The following is a 20,612-nucleotide window of genomic DNA, read 5'->3' as shown; positions in this document are numbered from 1 at the left end:
AATTTTATGACATGCTGTTTTCTTGGGGGTAAATTGCTAGATACTGGTCATTGCAGTGCTTCTCAAACTTTCAAGTGCATGGGCTCACCTTGGGAATCTATTAGACTACTGGGCGCCCCCTCCTCCATCCTGCCACTCTTCAGAGTTTCTGATTGAGTAGGGCAGGAATGAAGCCTGAGACTGCATTTCTAACAAGTTCCCAAATGCTGCCAGTCTAGGGACCACCCTTTGAGAACCACTTGCTTGGAACACCTTTAAAATGTAAGGGTAAGGCTGTGATGATAATGGTAATACTAAAACGATCAGTTATTGAGTCAAGCATTGCTAGGAGCTCACAGCGCTAGGTAGGTACATAAAGTCATCGTTTTGCACATTAAGGAAATTTAAGTCCTTGGGAGATTAAATTTTTTAAATGTCACAGCCCGTTTCCTAAATGGCAGATCTCCGTCCCAGGTCTGACGCCAAAGCCCGAATTCTATACTTCCTAACCCTGTACTTCCACCACCACACCATACTTCCTAACACAGTTCTAAGATTCCATCATTTCCCCTCCTTGTTAAGCCCATGGCTACTCCACAATGGAGAAGCTCTAGGCCTAGGGTGAAAGGGGAACCCAAGCATTGGTGCATTCCTTGAAGGTGATTTAAGAGCTAGGGCGGAAGGGGCGGGCTCCGGCTGCGGAAGGGGTGGGCTTAGGCCGGCAGGAAGTCCGGTGTTGGTGATGGCTCTGCTGCTGGAAGGCCTGTAGTTGGGGTCTCCGGCCAGGTTCTGCTCGGCCCTTTCCTCAGAGCGGTTCTGTTCCCGGCCCGGCCCGGCCCTCTCAGAGTGAGGCTGTCCCGGCGACTCTGCTCGCCGCCATGCACGACGCCTTCGAGCCGGTGCCGATCCTAGAAAAGCTGCCTCTGCAGATCGACTGTCTGGCTGCCTGGGGTGAGTCGGAGGACCGAGGGGCCGAGGCGGGGGCCCCGGCAGCGCGGGAGCGGCGCGGACCCTTCACAAGCCTGGGGAAGTGGACGGGCGTCTTGCGGTGCGCGCTCCGGTCGGACGCCGTCCGAAAGGGAGCTGCGATGAAGGCGTGCAGAGCATTGTAGACAGCGAGGGCTCTTAGGACCATCCCCTGGGATCCAAGCATTGTAGGGACGTGCTCTTGGTGCAGAGTTGGAGGTTGAGCTTTCCTTAATTGTGCTCAGCTTTGGCTTATTTCGATTCCCAAGAAGTCTTTAGTGTGGAGGCACAAGCAGTGGGAAGCTTTCAGCCTGCCAGGAACTTGAGCTTATCTGATGATTGTGTTGTACTGGTTTGGGGGGAATAAGAGGGGTGTGTGGGGGGGATGAAGAGGAGGGGGGTTGGAACAAGTTAACAGCATATGCCATTTTCATTAGTGATCATTCATTGTTCACTTCTCATTATTGTAGGTAACTCACGTTGCTATTTAAACTCTTAATCTAGCCCAGCGATTTTCAACCAGTGTGCCACAAGAATTTGTAAAATATGCACTACCTGACTATTTAGTCAAGGGCACTGACCTCTTTTCCCTTAGATTGTAAAAAATTAAAAAAATAAATGAGAACAGCCAGCACAACAATAACTGTCCCGAGTGAATGAATAAAAATTGTACCCATTTTTGGTCAGATCAGCAAAAATAACCAACAGTTTTTGGTGTGCTGCAGAATTTTAGTAATTAGTTTGTGTGCCATGAGATGAAGAGGGTTGAAAATCGCCGATCTAGTCAAATGGTTCATTGCCTTATATTCAAGTGCCCAAGTTACCTTAACTCTGTAGGTAGAACACCATCATTCCAGGCTGTCATGAAATTTAACCCATAAAAACCGACATAAGCCTCTTGGGAGTGGCCAGTACAGAAAACAGGGTCAGACAGCTCTTATCTCTTGTATACTGTGGAATAAAAAAGGTTTCAGCGGTCTAAACTTGGACTCTTAACTGTGAACATTATGACTGGTTGTGTCTAACAGCCCCCAAAGACCAAACTGAAATAATTCCAGTTTTTCCTGTTAATGTCCAGGTAAGAAATCAAGGACTATAAAAAGGTAGCTCAGAACCCTTAATCAGGTCTTATACTGAGGGCCTGGTAGGAATCTCAGTGGTGGCTGGCATTTTATGCATCATCTTATGGACAGCGCCACCCAGTCAGCCTTGCCCGTGATGGGCCTGGTGGAGTCTTGGTGGTGGCTGGCATCTTATGCATCATCTGTGGACAGTCCCACCCAGTCAGCTTTGCAGAGTTCTTCACAGCCTCTTCAGTAGGGTGCGTTCACTACAGATTTTCATGTTAATGTACACCCCTCCTGCCTTAGCAGCCCTGGGCCTCTTTAAAATCGCATCTCCATAGTAAGCAGTCCTCGTCCTTTGGGTTAAGGAGAGAATCCTGCTTCCTCCAGATATCTCAAGAAGGCCTCCATTTTCTGTCATTAAGTGCTCTCAGTAAGAATTTAAAACTTTAAAAATGAAAGACCTGACATTGCACAAAGGGATTCATTCCCCTATTTCTTCATCAAATATGTATTAAGTACCCACTTAGACCCGCCTCTCTGCTAGGGACAGGAATAAGGATGAGTAAGACACAGTGCCGGTGCTTCTGGGACACACAGTGGGGGACAAAGACATAAAGCAGATTATGGTACGAGACAAATGATAACAGAGTCATATGCTGCCTATTAGGAAAACATGGAGGACGGGTACCCAACCCTGCCTAGGACTTGTGCTTCTGAAAAGGATGGGTGTAGTTGCTTACCACACTCTACTTCATTTGTCACAGTTTGACCCGGATACCCTGTGGAACTAGTAGTAAACATATCTCAGCCTCTCTCACCAACAACACTTTGTCACAGTAAGGATTCCCTCCCTGTACCTGTGCTTTTCAGGAAGACAGGCTTGAAATGGTAGGTAGCTTTGGACCTGCCTTGATCTTCCACCAAACAGGAGATATGCCTGTTGCCTACTAGGATGTTGTGGTAGGTATTGGGGCTACAAGAGGCCATTTACCGCCTCTTGCTTTATTTTCAGGCTTTAGCAGCAATCAGTATTACTCTTTCTAGTTGCTGCCCCTTTTACCTGATGTTCATCCAGGAACTTGCAGGACCAGACAGTATTTGAGCTGGATGATAATCTCTCTTCAGAAATGGAAATAAGGAGGGCACTGATGATGATGACCTCTCTAAACTCCAGAGTTGTAGAATCCAGCTGCCTTTTAAGCATCTTCATTTTGGGTGTCTAGTAACATGGCCAGAAAATTCTTGATGATTACACTCTCCCAAAGCATGCCTTTCCCTCATACCATATCTCAGCAAATGTCATTTCTGTTTACTCATTTGGCTAAGGCCAAAAGCCTTGGAATCATTCTTGACTTCTCCTTTTCTCTTATACACCACATTCATTCCATTAGCAATCTTGTCTGCTCCTCCTCCAGAATAAATCTAGATCCCAGTCATTTCTTTCCATCTCCACTTTTTCTACTCTTGATGAGGTCACCATCCTCTCTCATCTAAATTACTATAGTAGTCTTCTGACTGATCACCTGTGTTTGCCATTGTGCCATTTTCAGTTTTTTATCCACACAGAGTGATCTTTCAAAAACTTAATTACATCTCTTCTCTGCTCAAAATCCTTCAGTAGCTTCCCATCACGATTAGAATAAGTTCCAAAGTCCTTACCATGGCTGGCTATGCCTGAGAGGGTCAGGCCTCTGGTTTTACTTCCTGACTTTATCTCCTAGGCTCTTATCCCTGAACCTGTCTGGCACTAGTCACACACACTGTCTTTCTTGTTCCATGAACAAACATGGCACATACCTCCTCCAGGGCCTTGGCACTCACTGTTTCCTCTGCCTGGCACTCTCTTGCCTTAGATATTTCATGGCTCATTCCTCATTTCATTCAAGTTTCCGCTGAAATGTCACATAAATCAGCAAGACCTTCCCTAACTATTCTGTATTAAAGAGAATGCTATATCCACCATTGTGCTATTCTCTTTTTCAGTCTTATCATTCCTTCCATCAAGGGTTGTCATCTAATGCTATCCTATATAATAAAGAGCTAATATGCAAATGATCGCCACGCCCTCCCGCTGGGGCCAGGGGACCTGAGGCCAGGCCTGGGGACCTGAGGCCTCGTCCCTTGCCCTGGCGCTGGGGCCGGAGGACCTGAGGCCAGGCTGGGGAACCTGAGGCTGTGCCTCCCGACCCGGCGCCTGGGTCGGGGGACCTGAGGCTGTGCCAGGGGACCTGAGGCCGTACCCCCAGCCTGGCACAAGGCTGGGGGACCTGAGGCCGCAACCCCCCACCCAGCGGGGCTTGACGGGGGACCTGAGGCCGCAACCCCCGCCCTGCAGGGCTTGATGGGGGTCGGGCCAGCCGGGTCTCGCGAGATTTCGAGGTGCGCATGTGTGGGTAGGGACTTGACTCTGGGTCCTGCAGCACACCCCAGACTCTGACAGGATGGGATATTTTCATATACATTTTACTAATTTTCTTTCATCTCTGACACTTCTATTATAGAGAAAGGGCAAATAGCAATATTAAAATATTTCCTCTAATTAACTCCCTTTTAATGTGCACGAATTTTGTGCACCAGGCCACTAGTTTTATATATTATTATTGTCTCTCTCCATATTAGAATATAAATTTCTTCAAGAGTAGGAACTTTTGTCTTGTATATCCCCTTTATTTGCAGTGTCTAAAACAGTTCCAAAGTCTTAATGGGTATCCATTAAGTATTTGTTTAATTAATGAATAATAATATTAATGGTAATAGCTTCCACTTATTGAATGCTAATCTATTGAGCTTTTATAAATAATAACTCCATTTTGCAGAGGAAGAACCTGAGAATTTAAGTAATTTATTTAAGATCATATATATAGTAAATTATGGCTGATTCTACAGCCTGGCTCCCAAACTTTAATGCATAGTCAGAGCCTGTAAAAAAAAAAGCAGATGTGTATGTGTGTATCTGTATGTGCATATACACAATCATATTTGCTTATATTATCCAAAGAAACAATGGAAAAATAAATCACAAACTACTAAAATGTTTACCTATAGTGGAAGGGAGAGAACAGTAGAGTAGATAAGGATGGAAGCTAGATTTCTTAGTTTTAACTTTGGAACTACATACATGTCTAATGTAATAAAATGAAATTTAAAAATACAAATTTCAGGGCACTCACCACTGCAGAATCATTGATGCGGGATCTCTGGAAGCAGGGCTCAGGAGTGTGCATTTTTTTTTTAAATATATTTTATTGATTTTTTACAGAGAGGAAGGGAGAGAGAGAGTCAGAAACATCGATGAGAGAGAAACACCGATCAGCTGCCTCCTGCACATCTCCCACTGGGGATGTGCCCGAAACCCAGGTACATGCCCTTGACCTGAATCGAACCTGGGACCCTTCAGTCCGTAGGCCGACGCTCCATCCACTGAGCCAAACCGGTTTCGGCAGGAGTGTGCATTTTTAATAGGTCCAAGTGATTCTGATGTGGCTAAACAGGGGCTTATGCTTTCAGAAACACTGTTCTTTGCCCTATGACCTAGTGAAGGGAAGTGACCACCAGCTTATTCCCTGCAGTGGCCAGCATTGGGCCAGGAATGGAATTGTTAATTACATGAGGTTGGACTGGGTTGTACTGCTGGACAAATCTTCAATAGGGTAATTATGAGCAAGAAGGGCCAGCCTTACTCACTTCCCAGGAGGGATCAAGTCCAACCTTGTGTCTCAGAATTAGGCTGTCAGGAATTTTCTAGGGTTCAGTATCACCTGTTTATGGATGTGTTACTTGTTTGTGTAGTGCGTTCCACTTTCTCATGTGCAGTGTTGCATCTCAGAATGGACTGTTTGCCCTGTGCTGTGCTTGCTCTGCAGGCTCTTTGTTCTCTGTGTTTTGCATGTACAGCTGTGTTAGATGGCGACATGTCAATAGAACGTGAAGGCCCAATGTGGCTCAGGTCCTCTGGCCACCCGAGTCCCCACTGACTTCTGTAACCAAATCAAGCCTCTTCGAGGTTCTGTGCTGTTATTACATTTTCCTTATGACTTTGAGGATTAGGGATGAGTATGTGTATGGTGCTTTTACTATTTAAAGGAAGTTACAGTACTTATAAGATGAAGGTATTTTTCCATAACACCTCCAAATGAAAAAACTTAAAAGGTTAAATAAAATTCCAATTACAAAATTTAAAAACAGCCCTGGCTGGTGTGACTCAGTTGGTTGGCATTGTCCCATGCACTAGAAGATTGCTGGTTCAATTCCCTGCCAGGTCATATGCCGGGATTGTGAGCTCCATCCCAGGTGGGGGGTGTGTAGGAAGCAGCTGATCAGTGTTTCTCTCTCATAAATGTTTCTCTCTCCATCTCCCTCCCCCCATCTCTCAAATCAATAAAGACATATTAAAATTTAAAAAAAAATTTTTAATGAACTTATTAGACTCCTTTTGGTGACCAGTAGAGTAGGCATTTGATAAGAACCATCTATTGGCAAATAAATATTTAAAAAAAAATGGAAAATGGGCTCTCAAATAGCATGCTTATGAGTTTGACTTCATATTGCAGTGGTGCAGCTTCATGAGAATTTAAGCCCCAGTGGAACAGCATCAGAGATCTGCTGTAAAGTAACCCACAAAGAAGAACATGTGGAGTGAGACCAGTTGAGGCTGTCACAGGGGTCCCTGGAGAGATGATGAGAGAGGGCTGTTGGGAGGTACCCTGTAGAGAGAGCATGATAGGCCTCGCAGACCCGGTGGAAGGTGAGGCTGTTAAAAGAGAGAAAGAAAAACGGGAACTGGCAGGGGTTGGGGGGCATAGTGAAGAGGAGAGATTATGTTGGCCTTTTCGTTATAGATATGTATGTATGCCATAAGAGAATTTTTTTTAAATTTCACACTTCATTTTATTTATATTTGAAATATCAATGGGTTTCTTAAAAATCAACTTTAATATTACCAGTTGCTCACACAGTGATATCTAAACATTATCTTTTACAAAGCAAGCACTGTAAGCTGAATTATTTTTCTATGCTCTGTTCCAACATAAATCTCTAGCATTCCATTAGAACTAGTGTTATTTCTGATTTCGACTTATGTTATTAAGAGCACACCGTGTCTGCCCAGCCAGCTTGGCTCGGTGGTTGAGCATAGACCTATGAACCAAGAAGTCACGGTTCAATTCCTGCTCAGCGCACATGCCTGGGTTGCAGGCTTGATCCCCAGTATGAGGTGTGCAGGAGGCAGCCAATCAATGATTCTCTCTAATCATTGATGTTTCTATCTCTTCTCCTCCCTTCCTCTCTGAAATCAATGAAAATATTTTTAAAAAATAAATAAAATGCACAATAAAAGAAGACAGAATCACTTTCTTTTTCTGGAAGACTAAGGATATCAACCTGGAAGATGTTCCTGAGGTAGCTCCTGACTCGTTTTTATAAATATGACCACTGCCTTCCAGACCACCTCTGGCCAACACCCAGTCTTTTGATGTGAGACGCCTTATTAAGTGCATCACAGCATGTGGTTAGGTCCTGACTCACATGCATATCTTACTACATGTGTGACTCTGGGCAAATTCTTGTCCCCAAGGCCTCAACTCCCTCACCTATAAAATGGGGATTTATAAAAAGGACATATTTCAAAGGATAGTTGTGAGGGTTCATGAAATAACATTAATTATATGTGCTTAGTATTTTCTGGAATACAGTGCATGCTCAGTCTATTTGTACCATTATCCATATTTTATTTTACAAAGGAGCAAGAGAGTGTATGACTGATTTCTGTTACAAGATCAGAAAGCTGAGGAAGTATCTGTATGTGCTTAGCTTCTCTTAATGAGTTAATGTGGATCTGTCAGGTAATTATTTAAACACTTTCAGAGCCTCTTTAGTTGTACTGTAGACCACTGTCTCCCAAAATGAGGCCCCTGAACCAACAGCATCACCTGGAACTTCTTAGAAATGCAAGTTCCAGGGCCCATTTCCAGACCTATTGAACAGGAAGCAGGTCGGCCCAGCAGTCTGTTTTCACAAAGCCTCACATGATTCTGATACACACCAACGTTTTAGAACCATGGGCTTTGACCATCTTTTTTTTTTTTTAAACAAGAGCTTTATTGAAATGTAATTCACATACCATACAACTCACCCATTTAAAATGTACAATTCAGTGGTTTTTAGTATGTTCACAGAATTGTGCAAGTATTGCCACAGCCGATTTTAAAACATTTTCATTACCCTAAAAAAAACCTCCGAACCCATAGTATTCATTCCGCATTCCCCCCCAAGCCCACCAGTCCTAGGCCACCACTAATCTTTCTGTCTCCATAGATTTGCCTAATTCTGGACATTTCTTATAAATAGAATCATACAATATGTAGCCCTTTTTGTCTGGCTTCTTTCATTAGCATAATGTCCAGTTCATCCCTGGTATAGATGTATCAGCACTTCATTTCTTAATTTCCATTGTATGGATATGCCACATTTTGTTTATCTCTCCATCAGGTGATTGACATTTGGGTTGTTTCCACCTTTTGGCTATTACAAATGATGCTACTATGGAACATTTGTGTAAAAGTTTTTGTGTAGATGTTTGTTTTCATTTCTCTTATTTATATGCCCAGGGGTGGAATTGTGAGGTCATATCGTTATTCTTTGTTTAATCTTTTGAGGAACTGCCAGACTGTTTTCCAAAGTGACTGCACCATTTTATATTCCTGCTAAGAATGTATGAGGGTTCCAATTTATTCCCATCTTCATCAACACGTTATTACCAACTAGACCATCTTTTGAGATAACGAATTCTGTAACCTTAATATACTATGGCACTTCTTATTTCCCCAAAGGTTAACTCATTAAACTTTCAAAGGATGCCTTTTAGCTGTCATTTCTGAGATGAGATACTTAGTTTCATGTTTATGTTATCCATTTTAGGATTTTATAAACTTCCATGATGTTTTAGGGCAGTTTAATTTAGAAACAGTGAAGCCAGGGGCATTTTTTTCTTCTTTAATATGTCTAGTCTGGTAATTGTTGAATAAATACTTTTTTTGACTGGTTGATTCTCAAATAGTTCTTGACTATAAACATTCTTTAGCTTTGCAAACACCTGCTGTCAAAAAACCCACAACTCACTTTCTTGACCCTTTGATTCGGATTACCACCCCCAGATAAGAAAACAGGATCTGACAAAAGCTGACTGATGTTTCTCATTTCATTTCTTAATGAAAAGCTCTATTCTTTTCCAGAGGAATGGCTTCTTGTTGGAACCAAACAAGGACATCTTCTCCTCTACAGGATTCGGAAGGATGTTGGTAAGTGGCAACTTTCCAGAACTGGGGATATACCCGCAACCAAGGTACATGCCCTTGACTGGGATCGAACCCGGGACCCTTCGGTCTGCAGGCCGACGCTCTATCCACTGAGCCAAACCAGTCAGGGCTCATTTCATTTCTTAATGAAAAGCTCTTTTCTTTTCCAGAGGAATGGCTTCTTGTTGGAACCAAACAAGGACATCTTCTCCTCTACAGGATTCGGAAGGATGTTGGTAAGTGGCAACTTTCCAGAACTGGAAAGAAATGGCTTACTATCCATGCAAAAAAATAAAAATAAAAAGTTTTGATAGTTGGCTAATGTACAACTGTAAAATCAGTGATTTCTGGACCATTAAAAGAGTGGGTGGGGATTGGGAGTAGCACTGTGGGAAAGTGGGGAGAATCGTGTGAGAATCTCCAGGGTTTTTAAAAAAATTTTCAGACCATATGCCCCTGTGTCCATGGGGATGGCGAGGCCGAGAGTAGGGGGGTTAGATGTTCCCCCTTCCTTATTTTTTGGAGACTTCCTGCGAGAATTAAGAAATGTTATGTTGGGAAATAAGATGTTTCTGTAAATGATGTGGTAGTAGGAAAAAAATTATGAACCTTTGATTTAAAAGACCTTATTGATTATGAGGGGTAAACTAGGAGAAAAAGGATCTAGGTTTGAGTCCAGCTTTATTTCTGTTTGGCTACTTGACTGAGTAGGGCCTTTCCAATGTCATTTTTCCCTTCCATAAACTGTCAGTTTTTATCACAAACTTGTTGGGGTCAGATTCAATAAAATGTTTGAAAGAACTTAAAAAACTAAAGTTCTAATTAAATGTGACTTAGAATAGTAACTAAAAAGTATGTAGAATTTATTCTGTTAGAGGATCCTTTAACAGAAAAAAAAAGTATTTCATTTCCTTTTCCTAATTTTATTTCTCTGCTCTCTTTATGGAAAATCGTTATGTTTGGATATTATGCCCTGGAGCTTCAGGTCTGTAGAAATCTGCTGTTAATGCCACAGTAGGTTGAACCCTATGAAATTGTCATTATTCAGCCATATTAGAAAAAAAAATTTCATAGCTTTCAACCTGATAAATAACTTTCTATAGTAAATAACTTAAGGAAACATGGAAATGGAGCCTTCTCTTTAGAACCTAGAGCAAAGGTAACATAGAGGAAAAAGAACATCTTACTAGTATAGGGAAAGAGAAAAATTATTTCCCCTCTATTCATTTTAGGTTCATTGGCTAAAGACCTGTAAATCAGACGGACAAAGGACAGATTAACAAGAGGAAAACAAGTGGTTTATTAACTTGTGCATTTTATGTACACATGCGAGCACTCAGAGATGAATAAGGCAAAGGGGTGATTCGAACTTGGGCCTTTGTATCATCCTAACAAGCAAGCAACAAATTTGTAGAGAAGTGACCAGATAAAGGAAAAGGACTTGTGAGTTTCTAGAGTGGCAAATTGTGGGAAAGCAAATATATGGAGATAAGTTTGCTATGTGGATTTCTCTGCTGCCATCTCTGGGCTGATAAGGGTCTTGAGTTGTTTCCAGTGATTAAATTCTGTCCTTCCTGATAGAAAGGGGAGAGACAGCTTTGCAAATTTATGTCGTGCTTTTAGGCAAGTAGTAGAGCAGAGAGAGCTTTTTATTTTTTTGTTTGTTTTTTGTTTTTGTTTTTATTGATTTTAGAGGGAGAGGAAGGGAGAGGGAGAGAGAGAGTGAGATATTGATGAGAGAAACATCTATCAACTACCTCCTGCATGCTTCCTACTAGGGATCGAGCCTGCAACCCAGGCATACACCCTGGCCAGGAATCGAACCGGCACCCTCTCAGTGCATGGGGTGACACTCAGCCAACTGAGCCATATCAGCCAGGGCAGAGAGGTTATCTTAGATCTGCTTCTTCTTAGTTGCCTTCAGCTCAAAATAATTCTTAAGCCAAAGTAGCATATTTGGGGTGGCATATTCGTCTACCCTTCACTGGTGCAGTAGGAAGAGGAAGGCACCTGCTGTGGTGCAGTGAGAAGAGAAACCAGAAGTTCAAAACAGAGGGTTTATTTCATTTCTAAGTGTTTCAACTTTCTTTTCAATCAGCAAACTTGTTCCAAAAAGGACCAAGTAGGAAATATTTTAGGCCTTGCAGGCCATAAGATCTCTGTTGTGACCACTCAACTCTGCCATTGTAGCAAAAAGGTAGCCACAGGCAATAGGTAAAAGAAAGGGCATGGCTATGTTCCAATAAAACTTTATTTACAAAAACATGTCAAAGGCTGGATTTGACCCAGGGGCAGTACTTTGCTGGCCCTTGCTATAAATTTTTAGTTTTCAGAGCCAGAATATTTGCATTCTGTGACATCTACCCAGTCTATAATTTGAAAATTAAGCTTGCCTTGGATTTTATTCAGCATTCAACAGCTGTGTTTTGACTCTACTTTGGGCTCAGATACTGTTCAGAACAAGGAGATAAGAGCCTAATATTCTTTTTCCCTAATAGATAATTAGTTCTTTGTACCATCAAATACTAAGTACTACAATAAAGCCACTTGTTTGTATAAGTGGTGAGGAATTGACAACTAGACTATCAAAATAAATCTTTCAACATAATATGGACTCAAACTGATAATATTTGTGTTAATCTGATGGTGACTGTTCCTTGTCCTGTGATCAATTCACCATGTGCCCTTTGACAAGTTAATCTTCCTAGGCCTCAATTTTCCCATAGGCAATTTGAATAGCAATGTTAGCCTACCTTAGACTATTAGGAAATCAAACTGATTAGAAACTTTTCTTCTTCCTATACCCATATAGAGCAGTTCAGTTCTGGCCTAGCTCTGGTCTGCTTAAGGGCCAGAAATAGGCCTGGGCCTCCGTGAATCAGCCATAGAACTAACTTGGTTTCTCAACTTGAGATATAAAGCTGGAGAGGTCTGCAACTAGACTGTCTTTCTGAGGAAAGGGAGTTGGTAACAAGGTATCATCCGGTATTAAGGGAACTGGGTTCTGATCTGACCTGAGCCATCTCCTTTAGCTCAAAAAGTCCCTAGGCCTCGTTCTACTCATATCTTAAACAAAGGGGCTAGATTAGTTCACATCTAAGGTCTTAACGACGTTAGGTTTGCTTCAGTGGTGCTGTCTGCCCTAGAGCAGTGCTTCTCACAGTGTGGTCCCCAGGTCCTTTCAGAGGATCCACAAGGTCAAAACCAAGTTCACAGTAACACTAAAAGATTATTGTTTTTTTCACTAACAGTTATTGACATTTGCACCAATGATACAAAAGTAACGGTAGCTAAAACTGCTGACCCCAACCCCACGGGCGTGACTCAGTGATTGAACGGGGAACTATGAACCAGGAGGTCAGGGTTCGATTCCTGGTCAGGACACATGCTCGGGCTGCAGGCTCGATCCCCAGTAGGGGGCTTGCTGGAGGCAGCTGATGAATGATTCTCTCTTATCATTGATGTTTCTATTTCTCTCTTCCTCCCCTTTCCTCTCTGAAATCAATAAAAATATTTAAAAAAATAAAATAAAACTGCTGGCCCCTTAGCACAAGTTCAAGACAGTGGTCAACAAACTTGTTGCTACCGAATTATACTAGTAGTCGTGTTTTCTCCATCATGCACTCACAGTGGTTTGGGGTTTTGTTTTGTTAAAGCCAGTTTTACTTAAGAATATTCTTTGTGAGGCAGTAAAAATTCTTCATTCCATTATATCTTGACCTATGAGAACACATCTTTTTAATGATCTCTGTGATGTCATGGGACGTTCACATAAAGCTCTTCTGCTGGGTGCCCAGGCACGAAGCACAGTGGCTGTCTCGGTTTGGAAGGGTACTTGTATGTTTGAGTTATGAGCCGAACTGGCCACTTTTTTTCACGGAGCATCGCTTTTGCTTGAAAGAATGACTGACAGATAGATTATGGTTTTTCAGGTCATTTGGGTATTTGGTAGATATTTTCTCAAAAATGAGCAAAGGGAATCTGTCACTTCAAAGAAAACAACTGTCATTTATTATTTTTTTAAATATATTTTATTGGGATAGAGAGTTAGAAACATTGATGAGAAAGAAACATCGGTCAGCTGCCTCCTGCACACCCCCTATTGGGGATGTACCTGCAACCAAGGTACATGCCCTTGACCAGAATCTAACCTGGGACCCTTCAGTCTGCAGGCCGACACTCTATCCACTGAGCCAAACCCGTTAGGGCACAACTGGCATTTTATTGCTAATGATACAATTAAAGCTTGCAAGAGAGAATTGGAATTGTGGAAAACTTGTACGCACTCCCATGAACTTGACAACTTCTCAATACTAAAGGTTTTTTTTGATGAGATTGGGACAGGGGATAATGAATGATTTAAAAAAAAGTATCCTATAATGAAATGTGCCAACATTTGGAAAATCTGCATAATTCAGTGAACCAATATTTTCCAGTGCATGTAGTTTCTAAATCATGAGTAAAAGATCCATTTAAAGTGTATGTTAGACCAATGGACTTTAACAGAAAAGTTCATTAATAGGTTTCAGATTCCACATTGTAAGAAACTTCATTTGTCAAGTTTTGGAACAGTATCAAAGATGTCACAATTAATCTAGAAAAGCTATTAAAATATTCCTCCTGTGTCTAACTATATGCCCATGCGAGGACAGATTTTTGTCCTATACTTCAACCAGAACAGTGTATCAAAGCAAATATGAGAACCTAGCTGTCTTCTGTTAACCCAGACACTAAAGAGATTTGCAAAAATATAAAACAATGCATTTTTTAAATTTGGAAAAATAACGCTTTTTTTGGTTAAAATATGTTGTGCTAAATGTAATGGATTTATTGCTTGTTATTTTTGAGTTAATAAATACGTATTTAACATTTTTTCAGTTTTAATTTCTAGTGTGGCAAACATTGCTAGTATAACCCACATAAAAGTTTTAGGGTCCTCAGTAATTTTTAAGATTATGAAGGGGTCCTGAGACCAAAAAGTTTTTAAAATCGTTACCTTAAAGCCAGGGGTGGGGTACCTTTTTCTGCCAAGGGCCATTTGGATATTTATAACATCATTTGTGGGCCATACAAAATTATCAGCTTAAAAATTAGCCTGCTGTATTTGGTCATTTAATTAACTCACTCCTAATGCCTTGGCAGGGCCAGACCAAATGATTTCTTGGGACTCATACGGGCCCCTTCTTTTTTAACATTAATACTTCAAGAAAAAAATGATTTTAAATATAATATTTTTACATGCAATATAAAAATGCAATAAACATTAAATGGGTCCCTTCTTTATCTTCCCTGCTGAGTTACACGTGGGGGAAGTGTGACCAGCTTTGGTGGCATGGGCCCTTGTGGCTGCCTCAATGAATCTCTTCCGACTTTGGGGTGGGCAGGAGCCCACCTAGGAGTGGGGAGCAACGGGTCAGCAGTGTGAGCAGTTTGTCCACACGCAGAGAGGCAGGGAGCAAGGTGTGGACTCCGCACAGGCTGGACGGTCAGCCCCGAGTTTGTTCTGGGCTGTCTTTCACTTGGCTGCTAGCGAACTGCTTGACCCATCAGGCCCCTCAGATAGGATATTGGAATAATAGTACTGATTTCTTGGGGGTAGTTATGAGGTTACAGAAAACACTTATAAATTTTTAAACCCAATTAATGATAGCTGCTGTTATTATTAATTATTTCCTTTTTTACTCTTTGGTGTCTTTTGAGGCTGAATATGTTTATCATCCCAGCAAGGCTGGCTTCACATATTTTTATGGTACATAACTTTTCCCCCTTTTTTGCAACAGTGCCAGCAGCTGTGGCATCACCTGAAAGTGGCAGTAAGTGTAGATGCATTAAATTGCTTTAGCTCTGGGGATGGTGTTGAGTGTGTTTGCTCTGTCCCAGAACATCGGGTAGCAGCTAGGAGTTGGTTGGAATTGGATCTAAGGCTGCTTTGGGCTGGTTTTCATTGCTTGGACTCTTAAACATTTGACTGTTACTTTTTATACCCTTTTTTTGTGTGAAATACTTTGCCAAGGTACTATTTTGTAGGATAAGATGTTCAGACTCACAAGTACCTTGCAGCTTCAGTAAACTTCTGTGGTGTCATACTGTCTGCTAATGCCAAGTGGAAGCGCATGAAATCCTCTGCTCTAAAACTGGAGTTGAAAGCAACTTACTGTACGCAATAAAGACAGCTGGCTCGTATACATCTCTGCCTTCTAGTCTTTTAGGAATTGTTGAAGATCCATGTGGGAGAGTGTATGGAGCAGCATTTTGTGTGGTCGTTTTCTTTGTATATGGCCCTGTGTTTGGAACTGTGTTTCTTTCTTTCTTTTTCATAGGCTGCAACAGGTTTGAAGTGACACTAGAGAAATCCAATAAGAATTTCTCCAAAAAGATTCAGCAGGTAGGCAGTGATGGTGGTTGCTACATTTATATTTGACTTCTCTGAGATTCTGTCAGAACTAGAACTTCCGTAACATCATTTAACTCTTTGAATCCTCTGCTCTGTCCTCCCATTTATCCAGGGATTTCTGTCTCTCCATCATGTGTCTGAGATCTTTTCACAAGCAGAAACTGTGATTGCACATAAATAATAAGTCAGATCCCTATTATTGGTGTAGGTTCTTTAGTCCCTTTTTAGTACTGTAGTTAAATGAATGTTTGTTAACCCTTGTCAGGAATGTTTAATTAAGTCTAATGATTTGCTGTTTTCCAGATCCATGTGGTTTCCCAGTTTAAGATTCTAGTCAGCTTGTTAGGTAAGAAAGGGGGCTATGATTGTATTTCATGTGTCAAAAAACACAAGCTATGACCTAATTAATCCTTTTGTGGTTAATTTGGTAATTGTTACTAACAATGAAACTGACATGTTCCAAATCCTATATAAATAAAAGGCTAATATGCAAATCGAACGAATGGCGGAACGACTGGTCGCTATGACATGCACTGACCACCAGGGGGCAGACGCTCAATGCAGGAGCTGTCCCCTGGTGGTCAGTGCGCTCCCACAAGGGGGGGCGCCGCTCAGCCAGAAGCCGGGCTCATGGCTGGCGAGCGCAGTGGCGGTGGTAGGAGCCTCTCCCGCCTCCATGGCAGCACTAAGGATGTCCGACTATGGGCTTAGACGTCATTTGGACATCCCTCGAGGGCTCCTGGACTGCAAGAGGGTATAGGCCTGCTGAGGGGGGGGACCCCCCCAGTGCACAAATTTCATGCACCGGGCCTCTAGTAATATATAACAGGCTACAGAGGTAACTAAGGCAAGAACAGCCTCCATAAACTTGAGCTCTGTTCTCCAAGAAGTGTCACTTCATTTATTCACTCATTCGTTCAGTAATCTAGCAAATATTCATTGAGACCTACTCTAGGCATTGGGGATACTATGTTGAATAAGACATGTTTCTATCTTGTGTTCCGATTGTGAAGACTGAAATGATAAAAAGTAATCATGATACCATGTGGTAAGTTACAGTGGAGAGTTATAAAACGTGTTGTGGTATCTTAGTAACGGGAGGGACAACATTACTTAGTCGGTGAATAGGATTGTGGCAGAAAGAAAGGCAGCGCATTATAGGCAGAAGAAGGAGCTTAAGCAAAGGCCCTGAGAACAGGCCAGACTTAGGTGGAGAGGGGCAAGAGGCAGGTGAAAGACCGATCCGGGCCAGGCTGTCCAGGGCCTGTGTGAAGCCACAGTCTCATGGGCGGCAGCCAGTGAGGACTTTCCTTGGCAAGCAGACTAGAAGCCTGCTGCACACTCAGTGCTGTTCAGCCCAGGGCCCAAATGGTAGAGTCATTTTAAACTGGGGCTTAAAATGGAGAGGAGCATTCATGACAGAAGCTAGATCGAGGCCTGAGTGAAATCCATTTGTATGCTTTGCTCGAAAAGAAATCCTTGCAATTGGTTTGTACAAAATCCATGGGGGTTTCCTTTCTCTTATTGGAGCCTCCCAGTATAAGTAGCTTTGACAACCATTTCTTATACAAACATTGCGTCACAAATTTCCAGACTTGAGAAGGCGTATGAGAGTGCTTTGGAAGTGAAAGAGGTCTTTTATTTAAGCCGGCCACAATTTAAAGGAACAAAACATCCAAGTTCAGAAGACTGAGTAACCTCTTCCGTGTTTTGTAACAGACCAGAGTAAATCATTGTTAGTGAAACTGAAGGTATATCTACAACCAACACTTGCCATTTGGTTCTTCTGGTTGTTTAGTTTTGTTTTTGTCTTGAAGGTGGCTATATTAGAGAATTGTGATAATTTATTGTGATGTTTTGCTTCCATTTAAACAGAAAATAATATTTATGTCCATGACCTATTGACATTTCAACAAATCACTACGGTTTCAAAAGCAAAGGGAGCATCGCTGTTCACATGTGACCTCCAGGTAAGTGTAGGCAAGATGAAATTCAACTTTGTGCTTAAATAAAAAGTCTTTCCTCTATCGTTTATATCGTTAGATGGGAGGAATAACATTGATATCCAATCCCAGCAGAGACTCTAAAGAGAATATTTGATTTTGGATTGTATTAGAGAAATTTCCCCGTTAGTATGTAGTCTGAGGTTGAAGCATTTGCATTCCTGGTATGTGTGCTAATTAAAGCACCAGACATCCGTATGGCAGGAGGCAACTAACCAAGGATAAAAGCACCTGTGATGGAGAAAACATACTGGGAAGTGAAACCTGTAACAGTGAACCATGAACATAGCTATGGGACATTAAATTGACTCTTATTCTAAGCATATCATCGTGGCTTCTGTCTTTAGGGAGCTTTTGTCATTCAGGAAAGACATTTCTCATTTTTTGCTAATTCACCACCCTTACATTCTTTAAAATCTGCCTTACCCACAACTTTGATCACTTTTTAGCATTTATGATCTGCATTGTTTTATGCGTAGACATTTTCCTTACCGCCAACTCCTTTTTCTTTTTAAATTTAAAAAAAAATGATTTCAGAGAGGGAGAGGGAGAGAGAGAAACATTGATGAGAGAATCGTTGATCACCTGCTTCCTGCACACCCCCTACTGGATGATTGAGCCTGCAACCTGGACATGTGCCCTGACTGGGAATCAAACTGGCAACCTCTTGGTGCATGGGATGATGCTAACCATTGAGCACACCGGCTGGGTCACCCCCCCGCCCCCCGCCCCCCTACTTCTTTAAAGGATTGAAAGTGGCCACTGACCATGCCAATCTCAGATCCAGCATGAATTAACAGCCATGAGTGAGAAGCATTTAAAGGAAAAAAGGGAGGAAGCGGTTATGTAGGTAAAGGCCTGCCCTGGGATTTTCCTCTCTGAATTGTGAATGTCCACAAGATTTGCTGATGCGAGGGCCTTTGACCAGCAGCCCGTGGGGGGGAAGTGCTCTCAGCCTGTTGTTTCTGAATACATCTTAGAGAATGGTATTCTTCAGCTCATGATGGGATTTTCAGATTAGTAGCCATTTCAAGGTAGAAAATCTCTAATCTAGTGACTGTCATTCAGTGATAGAGTAATTGTGTGCATATCCTCATTTGCTCTGGGTGTGTATTTGCAGCACATAGAGACTGGTGAGGAGGTGTTGCGGATGTGTGTAGCTGTGAAAAAGAAGCTGCAGCTCTATTTCTGGAAGGACAGGGAATTTCATGAATTGCAGGTAAAGTTCACTGTCACCTGGTCCATAGGTTGGGTGGGAGGTCCTGCTTTAGTTGATTCACAGCTTGAAAGACTAATGGTTCAGTTGTAGTGAAGGTCATGCTCCCAGTCTTGGAGTTCTCTCCAGATGAATGCTCTGCTATGTATACACAGAGCTTACTCATGCCCCTTGGTCAAAGTCTCGTGGTCTTCAGAGGCAGCAGCAGTACAATTGTACAGATTGGTTTTTTCAAAGTGAGTTTTCACCTTTCCAAATGCACCTTGCCCAGTGCTTGGGTGACTTACAGTAAGTCCTCACTGAACGTTGTTGATAGGTTCTGCAACTTTAAGCAAAATGACATATAACAAAATAGGCTCATTGCTATAAACAAGAGTTAAATTCCTACAGCATCTTGTCAACATTATAACAAAATGATGTTGATGAATGATGTTATTCAAGGACCAGCTATATTTTTATTATGGGTGGTTTCCTGGTCTTGTGCTTATGGAGTTGAATTCAAATGAGGATGAGGGTGATTTTGCAGAATGGGGGTGGGATATTAGGAACGTTGTGATTTTTTTTTTCCTTTAACATCTTTCCAATTGAACTCCTGCTCTCTTTCTTCAGGGGGACTTTAGTGTACCAGACGTGCCCAAGTCCATGGCATGGTGTGAAAATTCTATCTGTGTGGGTTTCAAGAGAGACTACTACCTCATAAGGGTAAAAATTATTATTTTGCAAATATCATCAGTTTGCTTTGGGGAAGATGATTCTATGCTTCTGAAGTATAAGTCAAGAGACTGCCTCAAGTAGAGTTTTTGACATAAAAGGGTTTGTGCTTGTATGTTTGATTATTTTTCATGCTCTCAGCATCTTTCACAAATATGATGTCTGTGTATCTTAAGCCAGGCAGAGTCAGCTCTCAGTTCTCTACATAATGAATGATCCACATACTGAATGGAATTATTGGAACAGGTCATTAGGGCTGCTTGCCTCCAACAGGATTATCATGGACTGCTATTTTAGTATTAAGTATTTTTAAGACTTTGAGATATCTGCCTCTTTTAGTATATTTGTCTTAAAAATTATTTTCATTGCTTTTTTTCTAAACTTCAAAAGCCATATGTATATATTATAGAAAATAAGAAAATACAGATAAAAGGAAAATAAATGAGGTGCAAATCATCCATAATCCCCCCACTCAAAAATAATCACTGTTAACCTTTTGGTATATGGGCTTCCATCCTGTTTATAAAAATACCATGTCATACACATATATGTATTGTATTATATATGTTATGTAATATACAGTATAACCTGCTTTTTCTTTTCACCTAAGCAGTAAATATCCATGACATTGGTCTTTTTTCCTACACTATGCACACTATATGTACCCAACTATAGAAAAAGGTTGATAACTATTCGTTTCATCATCTAAGTTTCTTAGCTTCATATCCCTCTCATAATCCAGACTTGGCAGTTTTAGAAGCCGTTCTCCCCCACACCAAGTTAGCTCGTCATTATTTATCTAGTTAATGTATTTGTTCCATATTTACATTGTTGGAATATCCTACCTTTTACTTTTATCAACATCAGAGTTGCAAGTTCGTAAAGGAGTTACTGGTGTACAGTTGACTGAATAGCAAGCTTGCATCTAGGCATAGAGTTGCTAAGAGAAGTCTGGGGGATGGGAGACAGCCAAGAGTTGGAGTG

The 20,612-nt window shown here is 41.6% G+C and overlaps 1 protein-coding gene across 5 annotated transcripts in view; it reads left to right on the top strand.

Annotated features, from left to right (window-relative positions):
• The first annotated feature begins 700 nt into the window (after nucleotides 1–700).
• The window catches only part of VPS39 (VPS39, HOPS complex subunit), a 45,622-nt gene continuing 25,710 nt past the window's right edge, over nucleotides 701–20,612 (top strand). For 2 of the 5 annotated variants that reach the window (XR_002830335.1, XM_006093065.3), the window contains exons 1-7: nucleotides 701–930; nucleotides 9,242–9,307; nucleotides 15,625–15,689; nucleotides 16,002–16,044; nucleotides 17,574–17,668; nucleotides 18,822–18,920; nucleotides 19,527–19,619. Coding sequence is in view for 4 of the 5 variants with exons in the window: in XM_006093065.3 (XP_006093127.1) it covers nucleotides 858–930; nucleotides 9,242–9,307; nucleotides 15,625–15,689; nucleotides 16,002–16,044; nucleotides 17,574–17,668; nucleotides 18,822–18,920; nucleotides 19,527–19,619 (534 nt within the window). In the remaining variant the exon portion in view is untranslated. Of the gene's footprint in view, nucleotides 931–9,241; nucleotides 9,308–15,084; nucleotides 15,118–15,624; nucleotides 15,690–16,001; nucleotides 16,045–17,573; nucleotides 17,669–18,821; nucleotides 18,921–19,525; nucleotides 19,620–20,612 lie in introns of those variants that run through there. The other 3 variants (XM_006093064.3, XM_023757508.1, XM_023757509.1) reach the window with 3 other exon arrangements.

The sequence above is a fragment of the Myotis lucifugus genome, unplaced genomic scaffold (assembly GCF_000147115.1).
Source record: "Myotis lucifugus unplaced genomic scaffold, Myoluc2.0 scaffold_109, whole genome shotgun sequence".
Taxonomy (NCBI): Eukaryota; Metazoa; Chordata; class Mammalia; order Chiroptera; family Vespertilionidae; genus Myotis; species Myotis lucifugus.
Note: the sequence above shows the minus strand (reverse complement) of the source record. Positions and strands in the feature narration are given on the sequence as shown.